At 45.5% G+C, this 21,415-nt stretch overlaps 1 protein-coding gene across 2 annotated transcripts; it reads left to right on the top strand.

The window, feature by feature from the left end:
* The first annotated feature begins 306 nt into the window (after positions 1-306).
* On the top strand, positions 307-20,221 carry GDNF (glial cell derived neurotrophic factor). 2 transcript variants are annotated; one of them, XM_048930755.1, is made up of 3 exons: positions 307-777; positions 1,976-2,074; positions 17,357-20,221. In XM_048930755.1, exons 2-3 carry the CDS (start codon positions 2,002-2,004, stop codon positions 17,839-17,841), a joined length of 558 nt encoding a protein of 185 aa, XP_048786712.1. In that variant the 5' UTR covers positions 307-777; positions 1,976-2,001; the 3' UTR covers positions 17,842-20,221. The 2 variants fall into 2 exon arrangements, with proteins under 2 accessions (XP_048786712.1, XP_048786711.1); XM_048930754.1 differs by having other exon boundaries at positions 1,976-2,173.
* The last annotated feature ends 1,194 nt before the right edge of the window (positions 20,222-21,415 follow it).

Below are 21,415 nucleotides of genomic sequence, written 5' to 3'. Positions count from 1 at the left end.
GAGCCCCGCGGCACCCCGGGAGCCGGGCGCGCCCAGGCACAGCCGCGGCGGGCGCTTCTCGGCACCGACCCGGCCTCCCGCCGCTCCCCACTTGGATCTAAGCTTTCGCCGCGACGGGACCCCCGATCTGGAGGACGAAGCCTCGCCGCCGCTGCTGCTACCGGCCCTGCAGATCTCAGCGCCTGCCTCTGATTCTCCCAGCAGGCTGAGGGGGGTGGTGTGATTTTATTTTATTTTTCCCTCCCCTCCTCAGCTGCCTTTTCCCCCCCCCCCCCCATTTTTTTTTCCTTCCTGCCGCTGCGTGCGTGTCCGAGCGGTGCGCGGCTCCCCGCGGTGCTGGACCAGCTGGCGTTACAGGAGCCCTGATGTCTTCATCTGTCTCCCCGCAGTTGTTGATGGAGTGTCTTTCTCAGATTTCCAGGCAGGGTCCCAAGAGCAGCACCCAGAGCCAGCTCCCGCTGCCAGGCGGCGCTCCCCGCGGCTCGGGCCGCTCCCGCCGCTGCTGAACGCGGCTCCGGGGCCGGAGCGGGCGCAGACCCCTGCGGAGCCGCGGCCACAGCACCTGCGGCAGCGGCGGGAGTAGCCGCCGGGGCTTCTGCTGGCGGCTGCCCTCTGCCTCCACTTAGACTTGCGACCTTGTCCCTCTTCTCCACGCCTCCTCCTCACGAAGACGGTCCCAGCGGTCGGACCCCGACCTGGCCCATATGCATCACCCGTCCGGCCGCTCGGCGCCCCGGCGTTGATGTCCGTCTCGGGTCCGACGAGACCAGCTCGGAGGTGAGAGCGAGGCAGGGGCTGCGGCCGCGCGGGCTGGTCGGGGCGGGCATCTTCCCCGGGAGCACAGGGCCCCGGACCCGGCGAGGTGTGAGCGCAGCACCGGCGCCTGGACGTGATCCGCGCCGCTACCGGCGGGGGTAGCGGGCTTCGAGCTCTGGGCTGTGGGAGCTGCACGTCTCTTCTGCGGGGCTGCACCCTCCCGCGCCGGGCTGCGGGCACCGGCGGGCGCCCCGCCGTTCTCCGCCCGCTGCCGCCGGGCAGAAGCGGGCTGGGAGCAACTGTAATCCTCGAGCGGTGGGTATCGGGATGTGTAAGGGCGGGCATGCAGAAAGGAGGGGAAGGGTGAAGGGAAGAGAGAAGAGAGATGGAAAGAAGAAGGAAAGAGGGAAAGGCAAAGGAAGATAAGAAGAAAGAGGGGAAAAAATAAGGATGCAAGGGAGGGAGAGGAGACAAAAAAAGAAAGGGGAATGAGGAAAAAAAAAAAGAAGAAGAAGAAAGGAGAGGAAAAAGAAAATATGAAAACAGAGAGGGGAAACAGGAAGAGAGAGAAAAGAGGAAAACATGGAAGAGGAAATAGAAATGAAAAGGAAAAAAGCTAGTGGAAGGAAAAGGAAACAAGGAAAGGGAAAAGAAAGAGGGATAGGGAACAGGATAGAGAAACGGGTGGAGAGTGGGGAGGGGGGAAGGAAAGGAAAGGAAAGGAAAAAGAAAGCAAAAAAAGGAAAAGGGAAAGAGACATAAAAGAAGACTGGAGGGAAGAAAGAAAAAAGGTGCAAGGGGAAGAGAAAAAGGGAAGGGGAAAAGGAAAGGAAAGGTAAAGAAATGAGAGAAGAGGAAAAGGGGAAAGGTGGATTGCCCACCCCACAGAAAAGCAGCACAGCCTTGAAGCCCAGACCAGCCCAATCCAGCCAGGGGACAGGTGTACTGGCACTGCCCAGGTGTGGAGGGAGAATGAACACAAGGGACGCACTCACACCCTTCCATCCCTTGAGCAAAGAGAAGTCAGTGGCCATCCCTCACCTCCTCTCCCTCTTGGTGAGATGGCAGTAAGATGATGGGGACAGGAGAATCTGGAGGTGTCATGGGGCAAGGAGAGCACAAGGTTACTGTCCCCTGCTGCCTGCAGGGCTGCAAGGAAGGGTAAGGGCTGGGGGAGCACAGCACCTAGGAGCTAACCCTACCTTCTCCTTCCTGTCAGGGGCCCGTGTTGGAAGGAGATCTAAGATGAAGTTATGGGATGTTGTGGCTGTCTGCGTGGTGCTGCTCAACACGGTCTCCACCTCACCCCTGCCCGCCGGTAAGATGCCTCCCGAGGGGCCCCCTTCAGTGGTAGAGGGGCCTGAAGACGATCTCTCCCCCATCAGCCTGCCGCCTCCCTATGCTGTGCACAGTGACTGTAAGAAACATTCCCCTTTGTAGCCACCACTGTCTGTCTTGCTAAACCTGCTCCCCTTTGCCCAGGCATCAGGGTGAGGAAAGGACGGTCCCCCACCTTTTTGCCCTCACGTCTCCCCCAGGCAGTTCTGGTCTGGCTCCAGCAGCTCCAAAACAAATCATCCTCAAAAGCTCCAGGTTGGCAATTGCATTGCCCCCACCCCCCCTGCCCCCCCCCCACTCCCCCACCTTTCTGTCCCTGCTTTCTTGGCAGTGCTAAGATCCCTTTGGTTGGAAAGCATAGAGCGATGAGGAGGGTAGTAGTGAGCAGAGGAGCTGGCGGGAGAATCGGGTACATGCGCTGTGAGACGCAGGCACTGAAGCTCCCTTCCCCACCACCTCAGCCTGCTCACGGTGCTCTACCCTGCCAATGCAATTATTCACTGTCTGCAGCGGGCACCAGTCCTGGTAGAGACAGGGCGCCGCAGTGTGAGGCTCTGTGCACATCCTGGAATGCTGCTGAGTTTCATTAAATCCTCCTTGGATCTTTATCCCCAAATTAGTGTGTCTGCATGGAAATTTACAGTAGAGAAGTGGAGGGGGTAAAGGGTTGGGAGCTCCGTGCAGAACCACATGAACCAGCTCACAGTAAGACAGCTTACAGTCCAAATGACAGATAATAATAATGTCTCTCTAATAATAGGTCTCCTACAATAGCAGATAGAGGATTTTTACAGTGGTGTGTGAGTGTTAGGCTAACACCACCAGCTTTTTAAAGTGGGAATTAATATGACACAATAAGAAGTGGCAAAATACTCACACAGATCGTTTGCTGTTCTCTCAGCAAAGGCTGGGACACATCTCAGAGGTTGCTCCCTTTGTCCTTGCTCAGCCCTCTTCATTTAGCTCATCGGAAGATGCAGAGGGAATCCCATAATCAGGATTCATTTTTATCTCCTTACTGGGAGGCACGTCCTTCCCAGTTGCAGCAGCCCTGGCCACAGGCTTGCACTTGCTTTCCCCGGGAGCAGCCAGGCTCAGGCAGTGTGGAGGTGCCGAGTGGAGAATTGCTTGCCACAACTCTGCTTTGCATTTGCCCTCTGACATCCAGCTCCTGGTTTGTGTCTCCCCACGCATACATTTACATCCTTACCCTCTCAGTCTCTGTTTCTTCTCCGTGATCCTACTTTCTTCCACTGAGGTTGCCATCTCCTCCTGTCCCAGCTCTGTCCCCTGCCTCTGGGCCATGGCGGAGAAGACACCGGGGCGCTGAGCCATCCCACTGCAGGCAGGGACACATCAGCACAGGCTTGCTGCAGTGCCGGCTCTCTGCTGAGGAGAGCATTAGGGGAGAGGCAGCACGGGATGAAGAGCGTTAGTGCTCTGTCTTTCCAAGGAGGAAGTATTTATACAATGCCGCTTTTATCTTAGAAGTTACTTCTGGGAATGTGGTTCCTTGTGAGCTGGTTTCTCGCCAGCAGCTCGAGGGGACGGGTAGCAATCCAAAACTTGTCATGATTTCCTGCTTTTTTTTTCTGTAGAGTCGTTAAACAAGTGGAAAGAAAGGTGAGCTATGTTCACCTGAGCTGTGGCAGCCTATTCTTAAAACCTCTCCTGCAGGGCAGGGTGGGCTCTGTTGAGCAGGGAGGCATCCCAGGTTACTGTCTTTCAGAAAAGGCTGATAGCTTGGCCTCTGTCTCTCAGCTGCAAGGCTCACAAATCAATAGCATGGCTGTGAGGGGAAAATACCGGCACTGCTATTTGTGGCAGAAATTGGGAAGAAAAAAAGGGAGTTTCTGTGATTTTGGCACAGCAGCAGTACAGCACCCACGGCCAAGCACTGGAGATCTTCTCTCAGCTCTGCTGCCAAGTTGGGTGAGTCAGGGGAGAGAGGTGCCTGTAAGAATGTGGTGAAATACTTTGAATCACTTTCACGCTGCTTTAGTTGACTGTGGTGTCTGGGAGCAGGCTGCTAGCACAGAGCCCGTGAGGCCAATCCCCCCAGATACGCTGCGGTCTTTTCACCACAGCTGCCATGTTGGATAACCAGAGCAAGGGTCTTTGGGTGCGCTGGTTTCTCTCAGCTCACCTTTTGGTGGCACACACCCTCTTACACACACCTACAAGGGAGAGGTAAAACATATGTGAAAGGGGCTGCGCCTGTACCACATGGACCTTGTGGTTTCTCTTGCAAGCATCAGGCATGTGTGTGGCCTGCTGGCAGGCCTGCAGGTTGTCCTGCTGCACGATGTGTTTCTTGGGCTGGTGGCCCGGTACCTCTGCAGGCAGCCCACGGAGTGCTGGGAGTTCCATCATCACCTGTGTTGCTTCATCTGCCTGGAGTGCCACATGTGCTTGAGTTGGAGCACAGTGTTCTCCCCTAAAGTGACCCCAGCTCAGGCTAGGTGGGGACAGGCTCACGTCTCTGATTGCCACCTTCAGACGTGGTTGGTGGGGTTGTGAGATCAAGCCCCACTCCTGGCTTGTCTCCAGCAAGCCATATGCCTTGTTGGAGTGCAGATCTTTTTTCGTAGGCATTCAGCACATTTATGTGTACCCATTTGATGGGTCTGCTTTCTCTGCATGGTGTTCTGAGGTCACCAGATGCTACCCCATCTTTCAGGTAGGCCTGCAACCCTTGTTCATTCCAGCCTACATGCAAGGTCCTAGCCTACCAGGCTGATCAGGTGTAATGTGCTGACCTTTGTTGTTCAGGGCAGTAATTAGATATGGCAGAGTGCTAGCGTTGTAGTGTTCTGCATTTTTTATTGTACTGAACGCTGGGGTGAGAGTAGCCTCTGTATCTGTAGGGCACCTGAGATGATTCCAGCATTTGTAGGTGTTCTTGGCATCAGTGCCGTGGGACAGCTTATTTCACATGAAAAGCACTTGTGGAGTTCGTAGAGTTAGAAAACCCTTCCTTTCTTTGTTTTCATGCTGCTACAGTCTGCAGGTAGAAGAGCATAATTAGATTAAATTGTAACTGTGAACAGAACAAAAAGAAACAAAATAACTGTAAAAATACTTGGTTTGATTTACACGTGGTTTCAGCAAATACATTTTCTAACTGCTTGCCCTCTATAGCTATAATCAGCACATGTGTGAGGACAGAAGTATCCCAGTATGTAGGACATGGAAAGAAGTCTTTTGATCAAATGGGCATCTTTAGTAAGAGCTAACAGTACACACGTAAAGCTAAATGAGAAATGTCACTTTCTAATAAAAGGGGAAAATGTTTCCCTAAGTTACAGTGGCTGAGTTGCTCGTTGGCCACAGGATGGTGAACTGTTGTTGGAGCTTCTTTGTCATGTTATGGCATATACACCACGTTATACATGTGTTTTACCTCTGTTAAACATTCTTTGTATCCCTGCTCAGGTATTTAATATTAAGGTTCTGCATTTAGCTGGAACTTTGTCAACTAGTATGAAAGGTATCTAGGATGAACAGTGATATTATAGGGCTTTTTAGGGCAAAACCAGTATTAAGTTATACTCCTATATGAATGCATGACCTTCCCTACAGTATTTATTAGATATATTTTGTGTTATAAACCAGAACTCCTATATTTCTGTGCAGGCTTTCCTGCCCAAAGCACTTTAAAGCACAGCAGATGTGCTTTAGTGAAAGACACCCACAAGCCACAGAGGTAACCTGCCCGTGCACAGTAAATGCAATGCATCAGAGAAGATGAGCAGGTGCCGCACTGGTCATTTGATCTGTGCGTATGCAGTACAGCCGGTGCATCCATCCACTCTCAGATCAAATGTGCATGTGTCACTGGGCCAGCATATATATAGTGAACTTTGTTTGCATGGGCACACCCGGGTTTTCTAGTCATTTAGAAATCTCAGGCATTCAAAGACATCTTCTTTTCATAGGCAAAATTCTAGAATAGAAAGAACACGGCACATCTGGGTAAACCCAGATTCACATAGCCCTAGAATCTGTTGTCTCTGCAGTCTCAGGTATATCTGCTGAATACGTTCTTGTGAAGGGTATTCTGAGTTGTAAGGAGAAAATGATTGAATTGCAAGAGAATCTGGTTTTATTCTCATTTTAACAGTTATCCTTTGTTTAAAGTTTTATGTCTTCAGTCCTTTTCATTTTAGAGGCCTTAAAAATTTTTCAGTGGAATTGTGGATCCTTTTAGATGTTTGGCAGATGTAGGCTGCTAGATAACACACCTTACATGCATTTCTTGGTCACCTTTTGTAGGCCTCATGAATATGTTTTAGAAATTCCCTTCAGCTCCAAAATGGCTGTTAATGGATTGCTAGGAGAGGGATTATTTATCCACCAGAATAGGATCCTGAAAATGATAGCTTGTGTTGTCTTTGTAAATTACAGTGTTCCTGCTTTACGCAGGTTTAAAATATATAAAATTACAGAAACCGAGTAAAGTCACTGGGGTCATGGTGTCCCATCCTCTATAACTGCAAATAGAGGAAGTACCTAGTGCAAATATCCACTCTTCATCCCACATATACCACCATACAACCGTGTCTTAAAAATTAGAGTACACAGGCCAAACCTCACAGAACAACACTTGTTAAGGATTCTTATACTTCCCTGGAAATAAACTAATGACAGGTAATAAATGAGGAATACTAAATATTACATACATACCCTAACATAACAATGTTCGAGATCATCAGACATCTAAACAAGCCACTGATACTATTAGTGTTGGTAAAATGGTTGATACCACAGGATGGTCATTTTTGACAAAACAGCTGTAGTTTCTGATCAAGTACTACTTGCTAAAAGGAACCAAAAGAGACTTTAGTGATTCCTGGCAATCCAATCCTGCTTACAAACAGAAGAAAGAAAATAAAGTAAAGAAGATATATTTGATATAGGTGCAAATAAAGCATTAAGACACAAATATGTCTATTTTTAAGATCAAGGACAGAAAATGAATTGTGTTAAGACATTTCAAACATCAGCATTCATTTTTAAGGAATAAAGTCACACTGTGTGACTTCGTAGCTTTTGCCTTAGTCTGTACTTACTGGTACAGGAAACTGAAAAGTGAGGGTGCATTTCTTCAAATTTGGTGGGACTTGTATATGCCTTAGTGATTGATGAACAGGAGAAGGCCCAAAAAGAATCAAGCACTGGTTTCAGAATACTTGTTTTCCTACATCTGGAGTACAAGGCAGTATTACAGAGGCAAGATGGTTGTATGCCCTTCAAGTAACAGGATGATGTATGTCTGGAACACCTCTGCTCCCATCCCAAATGTACAACACTCCCTTGACAAAACCAGCAATTACAAAAATTCTAACAGGGAGGCATGTATCCAGTGCAGTTTTAAGAGAGGGCAGAGCCCATCTGCCTCTGAACAGCCACTGACACCATCTGACAAGCTGTGCTGCACACATCCTGGCATGTTTGCTCTGTGACAGAGCTTTTGCCTGAGTGCAGTGAACTGGTTACTATAATAAGAACATTTTCAAAACTCTGATGTTAAAACTCTCTGTATCATACCTGCTGCAAAAAATGTTGAAATACAGGAAGTAAACATGTATTTATAGGTCAGATCAAAATCAGATAGCATCAGAGATTGTCCCAGCAGCGTCATCAGTAATGGATTTGCACACAGGACTCTGCTTTAATGCTCCAGGGTAGAGACTGGAGTGGGGCCCCTTTCTGCTGCATTGCTGCCTTTGTTTGTTCCTTGGCACACCCCTAAAGCTGAGAGATCCAGCATAAGAGCAGCCCAAGAGCAGTGAAGGGTGCTCTGCTGTTATTACAGTCATGCTGTTCAAGTTCAGAGAGCTGTATGACCAGTGTGAGGTGCTGAGTGAGGGCTGACGTGGATCAATTCTGCACCAGGAACGCTAAAGAGAGTTTATTCTTGTTACCAACAATATTTCCTCCATTGAAATCTCTGTGCTTTGTCCATTAGGTAGACGTTGTTGTTAGTGCAGTTTGCAGGTTTCAGGTCCCAGTGACACATACTTGCTTAAGGCTCTCTCACTCAGGGATGGAAGAGAACAAAGCATTTAGCATAAACCAACTGGTATCTGTACTGGTAATCTGTAGATTTCTTCCTTTTGCTACAGATGTGGAGGCCTACATGGCTTTCATAAGAAGACACAGTGGACAGCGGGGCAGTTGTGTGCTGCACCCGGACTTGGCTCCGACTCCATCACTATCTTCAGGAAGAGGCTGTTCACTTTGCTTCCTTTTTTCCCTTCTACACTGTTCATGCTGTAACTTCACACATGAAGAGGAGTGTCTTGTGTGCTTCAGTGTCCCCTGTACATTAAGGCTGGGCAAAGGTCTGTATCAAAACCTTGTGAGCAATTGTAGAAAAACTTTCTGCTCCTCAGTACTTTATGGCTGGCTGTTCAGAGCTTTCAGTCAGAGGTGAGATCACATCCTGCCTGGTTGCAAGATGCAGCACCCCTTTGACAACCCCAAGATTGGTGAGGGTGGGTGCCCAACCTAAGTCAGGCAGTACTTTGGGAACGACTCACACCTTGACTTTATGAACAAGAAACTGTTGTGGAAATGGCAGCTCACAAGACTGTTTCCTTTCCTTCATCCAGTTCATCTAACCTTGATTTTTCCTTTTGTTGTGACCAAGCCATTGCCCTACTGGCAGCAATTATAATGGTCTTGTTATTGCTGCCTTGTCTTCTGTTGCAAACCACAGACTCAGCATCTCATACTTGTGAGAAAGCAGGCAGAGGATGCAAAGGGAGGCATTAAGCCTGACAGTGTGGAAATATGAAGTACTCTGCAGATTTCAATTATGACCAACCTATGGGAAGTGGTATAGAAGTGGCTGGGGAGCTACAAGCACAAAGCTTGGCCACTCTGCTAGGGACAGACACAGCAGGTAGTTGAAGCCCATGCCTCTTTCCAATTCTGTGTTATTGTATCTGACTGGTGTGCATGGCCCCAGCATCATCCTCCAGGTGACTTAGCCAAGTTACTTAGCACTTTGCCTTAATTAGAGACAATTGACACCAGTGAGAGGCCCATTTCTGAGAGCTTTCTGCATAAGAGCAGGGATGCTTGTTTCCTGGGAGCTGGCAATGCAGGCAGCGGCGTAGAGAACCAGAACTGTATTAAACATTTAGAGATGAGCTGCCCCTGGTGTCTGTGATGCTGGTGTTTCCTAATGGATACACCAACTGGTTTCAGTTTAATTCTTAATCTTGCAGATTTTCATGCAAGGCATGAAAACAAAGACATTCCTAAAAAGGTATGTTTTAGTTGTTTAAATCATGAACACCTTTCCCTATAACCAGTTTTATCAGCTGCCTTTGATTTGAAGCCTGCACAATAGGCTTTGTGTTTTCTATGATTCTATGATTCTGTGAAAAAATACTTCATTTTCAATAAAAGAAATGTTTTGTCCCCATAACAGTTCACACTTTCTTTATGAAGAAAAATGATAATAACATGAGTAATTTTAGCATCTCTAAGATCACACTTCCGCAAGCAGGTTGCTCCAGGTGTCTCCTAAAGCAGACCTTCTTGGTATGAGATGGAGGGATTCTGTGTTGCAGTAGAGCTTGTCTGCCTACTATAAGAAGTACCTGAAAATATTACTGCAAAACAAGCTAAGCATAAGAAAAAAATCAAGAATCAATGCTATACCAGAGTCATCTTCATAGAATCATAGAACTGTTTGAATTGAAAGGAACCTTTAAAGGTCATGTAGTACAACTCCCCTGCAGTGAACAGGGACACCTACAGCTCAGTCAGGTGCTCAGAGCCTGGTCCAGCCTGGCCTTGAAAGTCTCCAGGGATGAGGAATCCACCATTTCTCTGGGCAACCTGTTCCATTGCTTCACCACCCACACTGTAAAAGGCTTTTTCCTTATATCCAACCTAAATCTACTCTCTAACTTGAAAAGTTTTCAAAAGCAGTGAAAAAAAAAACAAGAGTGATTCATTGCAGTTACAATTAGGGCTACATTACATATTTATATTTTCCACCAGCAAGTGATCTTGGGAGAAACATCTCTATGATTATAACTTTGGAGGAAAGAAAGAAAATTAAAATACTCAAGTTCTCAGGGCCCAGATGAAAGTACCAGAACTGTTTTTGAAAAGGGCCATTTGATCCTAACACAGATCTGCATCTGGGTTTTCTAAATAACACTTATCATTATAATGAGCTGGATTAAATCCATTGAACTCTGAAATCTTACTTGAAACTAGATGCTGAATGCTGTTGTTTGAACCTCCGTAGTTGAAAGACAGCTATACTTAAGTGAAATATTATCCTGGTAATTTTATTAAATGTTTAACATGATGTTTTGATGTGGTACCCACAATATCCCACAAATGCGTGCATAGAAGCTACAGTATAAAACAAAAGTCTAATTTTATCATTTTTAGTATACCTTATGTGATTTTTATTACATCGCTTTAACTCAGGGTATGCAGAATGCCAGCTGATATTGCTGTGATGCTCTTACATTTTCCTGAGGTCTCCACGGAAATCTATTCCATGAAGTAGAGTTTCCAATAACTTCAATCTTAAAGTTTTGTATGTATTTCTAAAAAGTAGAAATATTGAAGAAAATAAAATAAAAAGGAAAACCTACTTGTATTAGTTATTATTGTGCAATTAATAGAATTTATGCCTTTCTTGTAAAAGAAAATAGACAGCATGGTTATTAGAGGCTGTAGTTAGCCTCTTAAATCCATGACCAGGCACCAAAATGAGTAACTGGAATTTTTTCTCTAAAGCGGAAGGTCCATCTGTTCCCACTGAAACCAATTTGTGGTCAGGTACAAACTGAGGGATTCTTGCTCTAGCATGCTGGGTTACTACCACTGCAGGGGAATATTTGGCTTTAAAATGAAATTGTTGCTGGTGAAATAAAAGGAATAGTTTTACAAAATGTAATTTTGATCCCATTTGAACAGACAGAAATAAAATGTCCATTTTTCCTTAATGGAAGCAGTTTTTTTCAGAATGCAATGAGTGTGCTTTGGATAGTCATTTAGAGCTATTTTAAGTAGAAATCTGTTTGACCACTGTTCAGTGTTCTCAAAAGCGCAGGCACAAGATCCCTGTCCTGCTGGCACATGGTGTCTCTAATTAACTGGAAATGCAACAGCAGGCTCTGGGGAAATGCAGCAGAGAAGATGCCCAGAGGAAGGCATGTTTCACTGTGCACGCAAAGCATGGCTCCAGAGCAGCTTTCTGTAGGGGCTGGTGGGGAGCCCTGGAGATATTTGCTGTAGGAGCCTGCATGTGTTGCTAGCTCTTGCTGTGTCCAGGGGACAGGGATTGTGCAGGGGACAGGCAAGTCAAAGCCTTAGGTTCTGGAGTGTAGCAGTGAGACAGGATTTTTGGTTTGCATTCAAACAGGGAAGTTTCTAACCCAAAAATGAGTTAAAATGTTGATCTGAATGTGCCCTGCAGGTTCAGAAGGCAAGCACAGGGTTTGCAGACAGCAATCAGAAGATGTAGATACTCTTGATTTCTCAATATCTTTATAAAATTGATTACATTTCTTTATTCTTGTTAGATTCCTGGAATTTGGGACATTCGTGTTACCAACTCTACTTCCAGCCTGGTCACTTCTTTGGATGTGTGTATTTACCAGTCCTGTGATGTTTCTTCTTTTGTCCATTTTTTTATTCATCCTCTGATCCTTTGAGAAACTCCTGGCAGATCAGTAGTTCTGGTTCAGCTGGACATGAAGCTGCCCAGAAGCAAAGCAGCTTGAAGGCTGCCCTTTGTAGCCCCTGCTCTGGACACACTGGCACTAGAAAACACACTCAGGATGTGATTGCCACTGGAGGCCTGTTCCTATTTGAGTGGTCAGTTCTTTGCATGGCACTAAAGAGTGTGAGGAGAAGGGAGCTGCAGGAGAGTAAGATATGGGTGCCTCATCTCTGGAAATGTTCAAGTCCAGGTTGGATGGTGCCATGGGCAGCCTATTCTAATGGGTTATTTCCCTGCTCGTGGCAGGGGGTTGGAACCCGATGATTTTTAAGGTCCCTTCAAACTCAAACTGTTCTGTGACTCTGTTAGCGGGAGCAAATCATGTGTACTCTCCACAGCTCCCACTGGAGCACCATTGTATACCCCTTGCTCCACTGGCAGTGCTAAGCAGAGGCTAGGTAGATGCTAAAACATCTATATGCCAGGAATGTGAAAGTGTCAAGAGAGGAAAGAATACGGTGAGGGGTTTTATATCACAGGAAGGAGAAACTCGGCCAAGTGATATTCTGCAAATTCAGCGAACAGGAAATTGCCTTCAAAACTGCACTGTAAACCCCAAACAGAACCTGATGACTTTGCACCAGTCCTGTGAGTGTTCATGGCAGCGAATGTCAGTGATGGGGGCTCAGCCCTGTTGTTCTGTCCCACTGGGGTCTCTGAGCCCTTATCCCACATCGTGAGCAAGATACACAGAGGCCCTGTGTCTCCCAAGGATGGATGTTACTTTTCAGGATTTGTGGTCTTTCCTTCAAGGAGCCCTCACTAACTTATGCTGAGCACATGCTGTTGTGGGCTGTCCTATGCCATCCTAGATGGCTTCGTATTTTTAAATTCTGATTCCTTCATGCCCTGGGGCCAGGGACCAGGGACTGCTGCTCAGAAGGGATTTGACTGCTTTTTGCTGTAGTATCTGAGCATTTTCTGCTGGTACTTTGTACAGCTTGACAGGCATCTGTCATGTTTGTTCTCTCAGCTTTTCCACCAGAAGGGAAGTGTTGTCAGTAAATTAGTTTGTTTTGAAAAAATATGTGTGTGTAATTACACATATTTGTAAGTATGTATGTATAAATATCACACACACACGTGCCAACTGTGGTGGCATGGTAATTTCCTTTTCCCAGGGATGTGAAATCCTGACAGAAAGCCCTTTCTAGTGTGGACTCAAGCCAGCATGATCCATACAGTGCTGTTTGTTAGAGAGCAAAGCTGGCAGGCTGTTTATCTTCATTCTGAGACTATAAATGGCTTTCAAGCAGTGTTTGCAACAGAGAGATAACTAATTAAACAGATCATGGATGAATCAAGAGTCTTTATTCAGATCAAAATCCAGCACTGGATGCCACAGCAGCCCTTGTCGTCCTTATGTTCCCTGACCACACAGCTTAGCATCCTCTAACTCCCCAGCAGTACTTACCACAGTGCAGAGACTAAACAAGTGCCTATCACGTGGTGGCTGTGATGCAGGGAAGCTAGGCTAGGGTGGTCCTACTGTCCATCTTCTCCACCTCTCCTGCTGCCTGTTAGCCTTTTATGGTCTTTCATCCTTGGTCAGTGGTTATTGCTTATTCGTGTGTGATATCTGGTGGTAACTTCCTTCACATTCATCTTTAGTGCCTGGTTTCAACCCATCACATCTTATGTTAAAGCTGGTACTTCTGCTTGATTGCCCAGGGTTCTACTTCACATGCTTAATAGAGCATTTAATTCCAGGCCCTCTGTTTTTCACCCTTGCTTATTGGACAACAGAATATACCTATTAAGTCATAAAATGTCTGTCCTGGTTCTCAAGTTTTCCTTCAAAATCCTGCAAGCTGCTCATAATGGATAATTAGCTCCAAGCCAATCTGGGTTCATCCCATGGCTTGGATCCATGATTTACTGGTTGCTGGGTCCAACTGCACTTGATGCTCTACAAACAGCTCATGGCCTTGCTGCTGAGTATGTTGAAGCTCAGCCTTGTTGGAATGTATTTAGCTGTGCCAACCAGAGTCTGGCTGACTGCAGTTGTTCCTCAAGTAGTACTAAACTACATGAGGAAACTTGGGTTACATCTGCAGTCCAGTTAAAAGGTGTCAGAAGGTGCACTGTCGCATTGATAGTGACTAGTTTGGGTAGAGGAGTATTATTGCTTATGAAAACTTGCAAGGATTCACTCAGTAGCACAGTAACACAGCTATCATTGTGTTTAAAATTATGTACACACATAGTCTTGTAATGACTTGGGCAGTTGTCACTCACTGTAGACACTCACTGTCCAGGACATTTCCTCACATGGGACTGTGTGACCACCCTCTCAAAAGTGCCCAAATATTCCCGAGTATCACCTGTGTGCCTTGTGTTTCCTCCAGTGATGTAATCTCCAAATTACTGAGGGTCACTGCACTCCTCTATAATGATTTGGATATCTGCTTGGGATATTTTCCAATTCCCTGTGCTGAAGAGGAAATCCACCCTGGAGACAGAAAATTGGCATTCATCACACTCGTAGTGCTGGCAACTCTCCCAGTGAGTCTCTAAGTGGCCTGATGTTGCAAGTGGGGATGAGCTGAGAAAGAATCTCCAGCTTCTTTAGCTGTACTGGCCATACATGCTTCATCCCAGATTACAGCTTGGAGTCCTTCCTGAGTGGTTTTTGTTAGAGTCCCAGCAAGATTAGTGGAGTCAGTCATACTGCTAGTTACCCCAGGTTCTAGTTGCAGCAAGTCCATGTGTGTAGATAGGCTCATCTAGTTGATACCCTGTTGTCTTGATTAGTTGATCTAGTTTTTCTCCTCTGCTTCCACCTTCTCCTGTGTTGGCATTCCATGCCTGCATTAGCAGTGTTTCATGTCTGCTCTGCAGCGTGTTTACTCCATCTTAGTATCACAGGCTTCTTTTCAGCACAGAAAGCTCCACTAGTGCATTTGGGATATTGATGTCACGTGAACCAGGATGGATATCAACATGGGCTTCAAACAGGAATACAGACCACTGCATGGGCCTTTTCCCCTCTTTATCTGCTCTCTAGGGCATACTTCATTGGTTTGAGCAGGACAGTGCTTGGACACTCTAGCTGTCAGATTAGTATTAGTAACTCAAGTAGACTCCTGTAACTGTCACCCTGTCACATGTGCGGGTGACATTTTTGAAGCTGAGCTGCAAGATTAAAAGCAGTATGTCTAGGTGGGTTGTTATTTCTTCTGCTAATTCAGAGTTTTCCTTACACCTCCTTGGGTAGGGGAAAGCACTTCCAATGCTGTGCTAGCAGGTAAGTATGAAGCTGAAGATATCAGACATGAGTCTCCAGGCATAGGTTAAGTTTCCCTTAATTCTCCATCTTTTTCCTGATGGTTGTCCACTGCATGGGTTTTGCTGAACCCTGGTATGCTTTCCAGCTTGTTGGAAGTTGGTCTCTACAGCCAATGTCTTGTTATATCATACTGTTGCTACAAGGAAGGTGAGAATAGAGAATGACGCAGCCAGAGCTGACTCCTCAGAGTCACAGCGTTCCCCAGTAGGGCTGTAAACAAAGAAGGCTAGTTTCTGCAATAGAAACCTAGAAACCATCCAGTCCTCCATTAACAAGAGCAAGTACCAAACTCCTTTCCAAATATATCTACGCCAGGGCAAAGCCCGTACTTCAGCAGTGGATGCTGGGACTGCTCCAAGTGGGTCTTCTTGCTTGACTGAGCATGAGGTCTATCTCTTCCTGCTTTTATGGAATATATTCCATCTTGACCCAGACTTTGCTTAGTAGGGCAGTATTCTTCAATGTAGACAGACCATCCTTTCCTGCAACAGAACTAAGTGGGGCATCCAGTGCTACCTGCCCAGCCAGTAGGTATGACTCATAGTGGTCGTTTTGGTTCATGATAGAGAGGTAAAGCCAAAGGAGAGCCAGAAAGATGCACTTGCTATCAGTGAACAGGAATGTGGGGCTTGGTGCAGGATCCTGCCTTCTTCAGGTCCTGTATAACTGTATAGGTAGCAGCCATCCCATGTGTGTGTTTTTCTTTATTCACTGGGAAACTCCCACTGGTCTGGGAGACTTTTGTCTCTCTTAATAAAAGTATTGATCCCCCCAGTCACATGTGATTCAGGGACTTCTACTGCCCAGTCTCCCATCAAGACACCTATCTGTTGTAGTGCTCATTAAGGAAACATGGCCCTGACTTGTTGCCATGGATCTTTTCCTATCTCAGTACCTATCTGGGTGAGAGCTTAATGCAGGCATCAAAGGCTGGCCAGGCACACTGCATCACTTTTCCCAGTATTTTCAGATTCCTAGGGGTCCTTTGGAGATGGAGACCCTTTAAATACAGAGCTGGGTACATGACACCAGTCTGCTGTGCAGGTGGACACTTACAAATTACTTACAGAAGGAAGCATCCTCTTAGGTCTTCCTGCAAAGGAAGTGAGTCCTCAAAGACTCAGTTTTTGGTACAATGAATGAGAAAAACAATCTCAGTACTGCAATGTTATTTACATATTTAATATGCAGTTAAAAATAATGTAAGATACAGGCATCTGGACATGGACTTCTGACAGCTTGACCTGTAATTAAGTGACTGTTTTCAGCAAAGCAAATTCCACTGAGGGATTTAGTCCACGGGAAGCATAAAGATTTCAAAACGTGATGTTATTTCAAATCGTGGTGAAAAACACAATTCTTAGAACATTTCAGAAGAACACATTCAATTTCACCTTTCTTGGACAGGTTCATTCTATCAGTGTCAAAATATTTCATTGACTTTAACATTTAATTTAGTTGAATAACTTAGCTCTGATAAAGTACATATCAACTGAAAAATGCAATAGCTATTTTTACTTTCAAAGAAGAAAATGCATTAATAAAATTTACCTTGAAAATTAACATAATACTTCTATTCTGACCTATTTTTACCCAGTCTTATAAGTGTCTCGTGATGCAAAATAGTTCCAGGAGATCATTTTCAAAAACTGACAATAATTATCCCCTAAAAGCATTAAAAAGTAGGCAGTCAGCCAGGAATAACAGCTCAGCCTGGCACCCTGGGAAACTCCTCCTTCTGTCCTGCTCAAAAGCCTTATCGATAGGTGATTTTTTCGACAATACAAACCAATGCTGATGTGAAAAGACAACATTTAACAATTACAATCACAAAACTGCATCAAAGAAACCTCATCCTTTTTCTGCTTTGCTAGGAAGAGCTGTGTAACCTCCCCTAACGTAGTTTTATCCACCCATTAACTAATACTTGCATCATGATGTGCTTTTGTTCCCATCATTTTTGACAGGGTTCATTCAATACTGACAGATGTGCTGGAGTGCTACCAAGCATAAGCAGCGCCTACAGAGATACATACAAATCTCATTTATTTTCCCTCAAATGAGTTTCAGTTATGATTTCTGATTGTGCTGGTTTTAGGGTGTCTGAAGCAATGGGCAGGGCAGCTTGCATGTGTCTTGTGTTTTTGAACCACAAACTTTTGTGACAGCTGACATGTTACAAAACATTTTCTCTCTTCCTCAAACAGCTAATATGCCAGAGGATTACCCAGATCAGTTCGATGAGGTAGTGGACTTTATTCAAGCCACTATTAAGAGACTGAGGAGATCGCCAGATAAACAGACTCCAATTTTTTCTAGGCGGGAGAGGAACCGGCAAAGTGCAGCCACAAACGTAGAGAATTCCAGCAAAAAGGGAAGGAGGAACCAAAAGGGCAAAAATCGGGGATGTGTCTTAACAGAAATACATTTAAATGTGACTGACTTGGATTTGGGATATGAAACCAAAGAAGAGCTCATCTTCCGGTATTGCAGTGGATCTTGTGATGCAGTTGAGACCACGTATGACAAAATTTTGAAAAACTTAACCAGAAAGAAAAAACTAGTCAATGACAAAGTGAGGCAAGCTTGCTGCAGACCCACAGCCTTTGACGATGACCTGTCCTTTTTGGATGATAACCTGGTTTACCATATACTGAAAAAACATTCCGCAAAAAGGTGTGGATGTGTCTGACTCTTGTGCGCTGGAGGCGGCTCCAGTTTTGCATTCCTGCGACGATGAAAAGAGAGGGACCAAGGTTCCCGGGGATGTGTCTGCTCAGAACAGAAAAAAAAAAGGACCAAGAATGCGGAACGAGGAGTGAGGAAGCCTAGGGGTGCAAGATGGCCTAAGAGACGGAGGTTTTTGAAGTCCTACAGGAAAGTAAATAAAAGCTGAGGTGGGGATGCCAGCAGCTGGATGGCATACTCCCTCTCCCACTTGACATGGTCCACCACAAGTGAGACTTGCATCCATGAGGAACGTGCTTAAAAACACAGCCCTGCAGTACTGTGTTGCTGTGGGGTTGTCCCCACTTGCACCAGGAAGCTGAGCCTGTGTCCTCAGCTCTACCCAAAGACACGCTGTGCTGTTGGTCACTGAAGATTGGTTCTTCAGCACTTAAGAGAACTTCTAAATTGTCATAAGGTTAATGTTCTATGTAAGATGGTACCAGGCAAAAGTCAAAATTCCCAGGCTCAAGTTCTGTAGGACCACTGTCAGTACAAAGCAAATCAGTTCCACTTACTGGTTAAGTTTGGTTATTTCCATCTCATGTTTCTTCAAAATAAGTGTAGGATTTCATTATTCTGCTACCTATGAAAACAAATTGAGTTTTTAAGCACTTCTTCCTAGCATAGTAAGTGAAATAAGCCTGGCATACACAAATTGTGTTTCTTTTGGTTTACAAAGGACTAATGTCACTTGCGTAGCTACATTTATATTTGGTCATTGTGAGTGAGCAGAGACTACTTGATGCAATGCATCCATTCAGAGACATAAATATACAGAAGATATTTATTAAGATTAAGTTATTGTTATTTATTACAGTTCAGTAATGAGTCTTCTTTCCTTATTTATTAAAGTTTTTTTTCAAAGGTGCCAAAGTAGAAGGTGCTTGGAAGATATGGAGAGACAAATAAGTTGGGAACAACGGTCCATGCTGTTGAAGGTGTTAACTTGAATGCAAAAAATCACTTACTTTACCTTTTTTGCTTTTAAACAAAACCTGATTATGTTCACAAAATGTAGTGCCGAAGTCTGTAGCCCTTCCTTATGGTCTGTAATACTTCTGGAGATGATTGTGGTCATACCTATGCAGGAGTGAACACAGCTCCACATGAGTGAGGGTCACAGCACTTGGCTCAGCATTAGCCATTTGTTAGACAAACTAATTCTAGTCATATTTAAAATGTAGCCACAATTTTTTTTTCTCACACTTTTTGCCAACTGACCTCATATAACTATTGACAAATGGAAATTAATCACATTTAGCCTTATAATTTCTTGTAGTTATTTAAGCTTTTCCTTCCATATTTCCATGTAGAAAAGGTTAAATCCCTCTTATTAGTTAGCCCTGGATTTAATGTAGCCTTCAGGTAAACGATTGTGTTAAATAACCAAAGAGTTTTGTATAATTTGCTGAAATATTACAGGATCATACCCACACAGCAGAGCAGTCTGAGTTTCCTTACAGCAAGGGAGGCTGTACAGCAAGGGCGTTCTTAACTGCTGCTCTCCTGTTCGGGAGACTATTTTCCTGAGGGAGCTGCAGTGCAGGTCTCTAGACATACCTGACAATTGGTGAAGCATCAACTCCCACAAAAAAGAAAAAACAACAGAAAGAAAAAAAATCCCCATTGAAAGCAGAAGAGACGGTCCAACCTTTTATCTCACACATGCAATAGCTCTCCTCACTTGTTCTGCCCTGGGCCCCTCGGAGCACCACAAAAGAAGGGTCTAGGGGTCAAAAAGGTCCAGAACACACCTAGAAAGTTGTACCGCGTGTATGAAGCAAAACAGCACCGACCGCTGCTGCTTCCCTGGGCTGAGGTCGGCCATGCAGAGCCCACCTGTGGGCTTTTGCAAGGCCACGGGGACACCTCGGAGCACCCCAAAAGAAGGGTCTAGCGGTCAGAAAAGTCCAGAACACACCTAGAAATTTGTACTACGCGTATAAGATGTAACTCAGCACCGACTGCCACTGCTTCCTCGGGCTGAGGTTGGCTGCGCAGAGCTCACCTGCGGGCTCTTTTTGCAAGGCCATGGGGACACCTCACCCTGTGCAGGGCAGGGCACGGCTGAGATGCCGCCAGAAGCACCTGTGAGCCAAGGGGCGCTCGCTGCTGGCACAGAGCTGGAAGCAGTGCTCGGGGCATGCACAGCTCCGTTGCTCAGCACTTTTCTGAGCAGCAAATCACTACGTTCAAAATACAAAAGGGTAAAGTTTGTGATTTTTTTTTTTTTTTGTTTTCTTTTTAGACCTTGTTGAAAACAGGAGTGTGCTTCTCTGGAGTTTTTTACTTCACCTGCGATTTATGTCTCAGTCATTTGTGTTAATCAACCAAAGTTCTCTACAGACTTTATTTTTGTACAATATTCATTTTATAACTTTTTACAAAATAAACTCATTTCTATTGTTACTTGGTTGTTGCTTGCACTTCTTCCCCATTGTACCACTTCCAGGTTACAGTACTGCAAGTCCCCAGCCTGTGTAGGGAAGCACTGGAGAAACATCAAGTTCTTTCTGCTAAGGAGCATCCACTTTTAGTGTGAGTCAGAGGTGTCTGTAGCTTCTGGAATGGGTTACCCTAAGATATGATATATGCCTCATCTCTTGAGACATTCAAGGTCAGACTGGGCAAGGCTCTGAGCAGTGGATCTGCAGTGGATCTGATCTAGCTGTGGATGTTCTTGTTCATTGCAAGGCTAGACTAGATAATCTTTAAAGGTCCCTACCAATTCAAATGATTCTATGATTCATAGTAAAACATAACACTAGTGGGTGATGTGAGTGCTGTGACTCCAAAACATACGGCGTAGTAATACAGGGTGGCAGGCTTGAAGCCTGGTGTTATCCATGTTCTCCTTTGCCCACACCAGGCTGTGGTATCTTCATGATGGCCTTGGCAATGCACAGCTGCAGCTCCTGCACTTGGGAAATACACATTTTGCTTTTCTAACCTAGTCATTGCATCAGTTGGACTAAGTTCCATCCGCTTTGGCAGTCATTTTTCCTTCTTTAAAGAGGAAAATACCACTTGAATTTTACTTTTCCACCACTATCATGGAAAAGATGAGGAAAGGTTTTGTGGCTGTGGCCAGCAACACTTTCTCAACTGTTTAAGTGCTGTAGTTCCCACCAAAGAGTCAATAAACACATGCAATTTCTGGTTTTGACACCAGGCTCTATGCACTCCTCGAAACTGCTGAGGAGAGGAAGAGGGAGTATCCAAGCAGCAAGCCAGTGAGCAGGAGGCTTCCAGGGCTCACTGCAGATCAAATGTTCGCTTAATGCACAGCATGTGAATGCCTTGGTTTCATTTGTGCTGAGTGGAGCTGTGCACGCACCTCCAGCCCAGCTGCTGGAATGCAAAGCAGAGGTCACAAGCATTGCAATGGCACTTCAAGCACACGGAGCTAGGAGCATTACTCCTTGCATGCCTCTGTGCCTTGCAGCAAAACCCTGTCTACAGGGCACAAAGGTTGTTGGCTGACATGAGGCATTTGACATGAAAACAACCTGCAGCTTCATGTTTTGTGGAGATAT

The sequence above is a fragment of the Lagopus muta genome, chromosome Z (assembly GCF_023343835.1).
Source record: "Lagopus muta isolate bLagMut1 chromosome Z, bLagMut1 primary, whole genome shotgun sequence".
In the NCBI taxonomy this organism is placed as follows: domain Eukaryota; kingdom Metazoa; phylum Chordata; class Aves; order Galliformes; family Phasianidae; genus Lagopus; species Lagopus muta.
Note: the sequence above shows the minus strand (reverse complement) of the source record. Positions and strands in the feature narration are given on the sequence as shown.

Excerpts from the sequence above, each read along its gene's own strand:
- GDNF (XM_048930754.1), top strand. The coding sequence starts at position 2,002 with ATGAAGTTATGGGATGTTGTGGCTGTCTGCGTGGTGCTGCTCAACACG. Across the intron at positions 2,174-17,356 it reads CTATGCTGTGCACAGTGACT|CTAATATGCCAGAGGATTAC; the intron begins GTAAGAAACATT and ends TTCCTCAAACAG.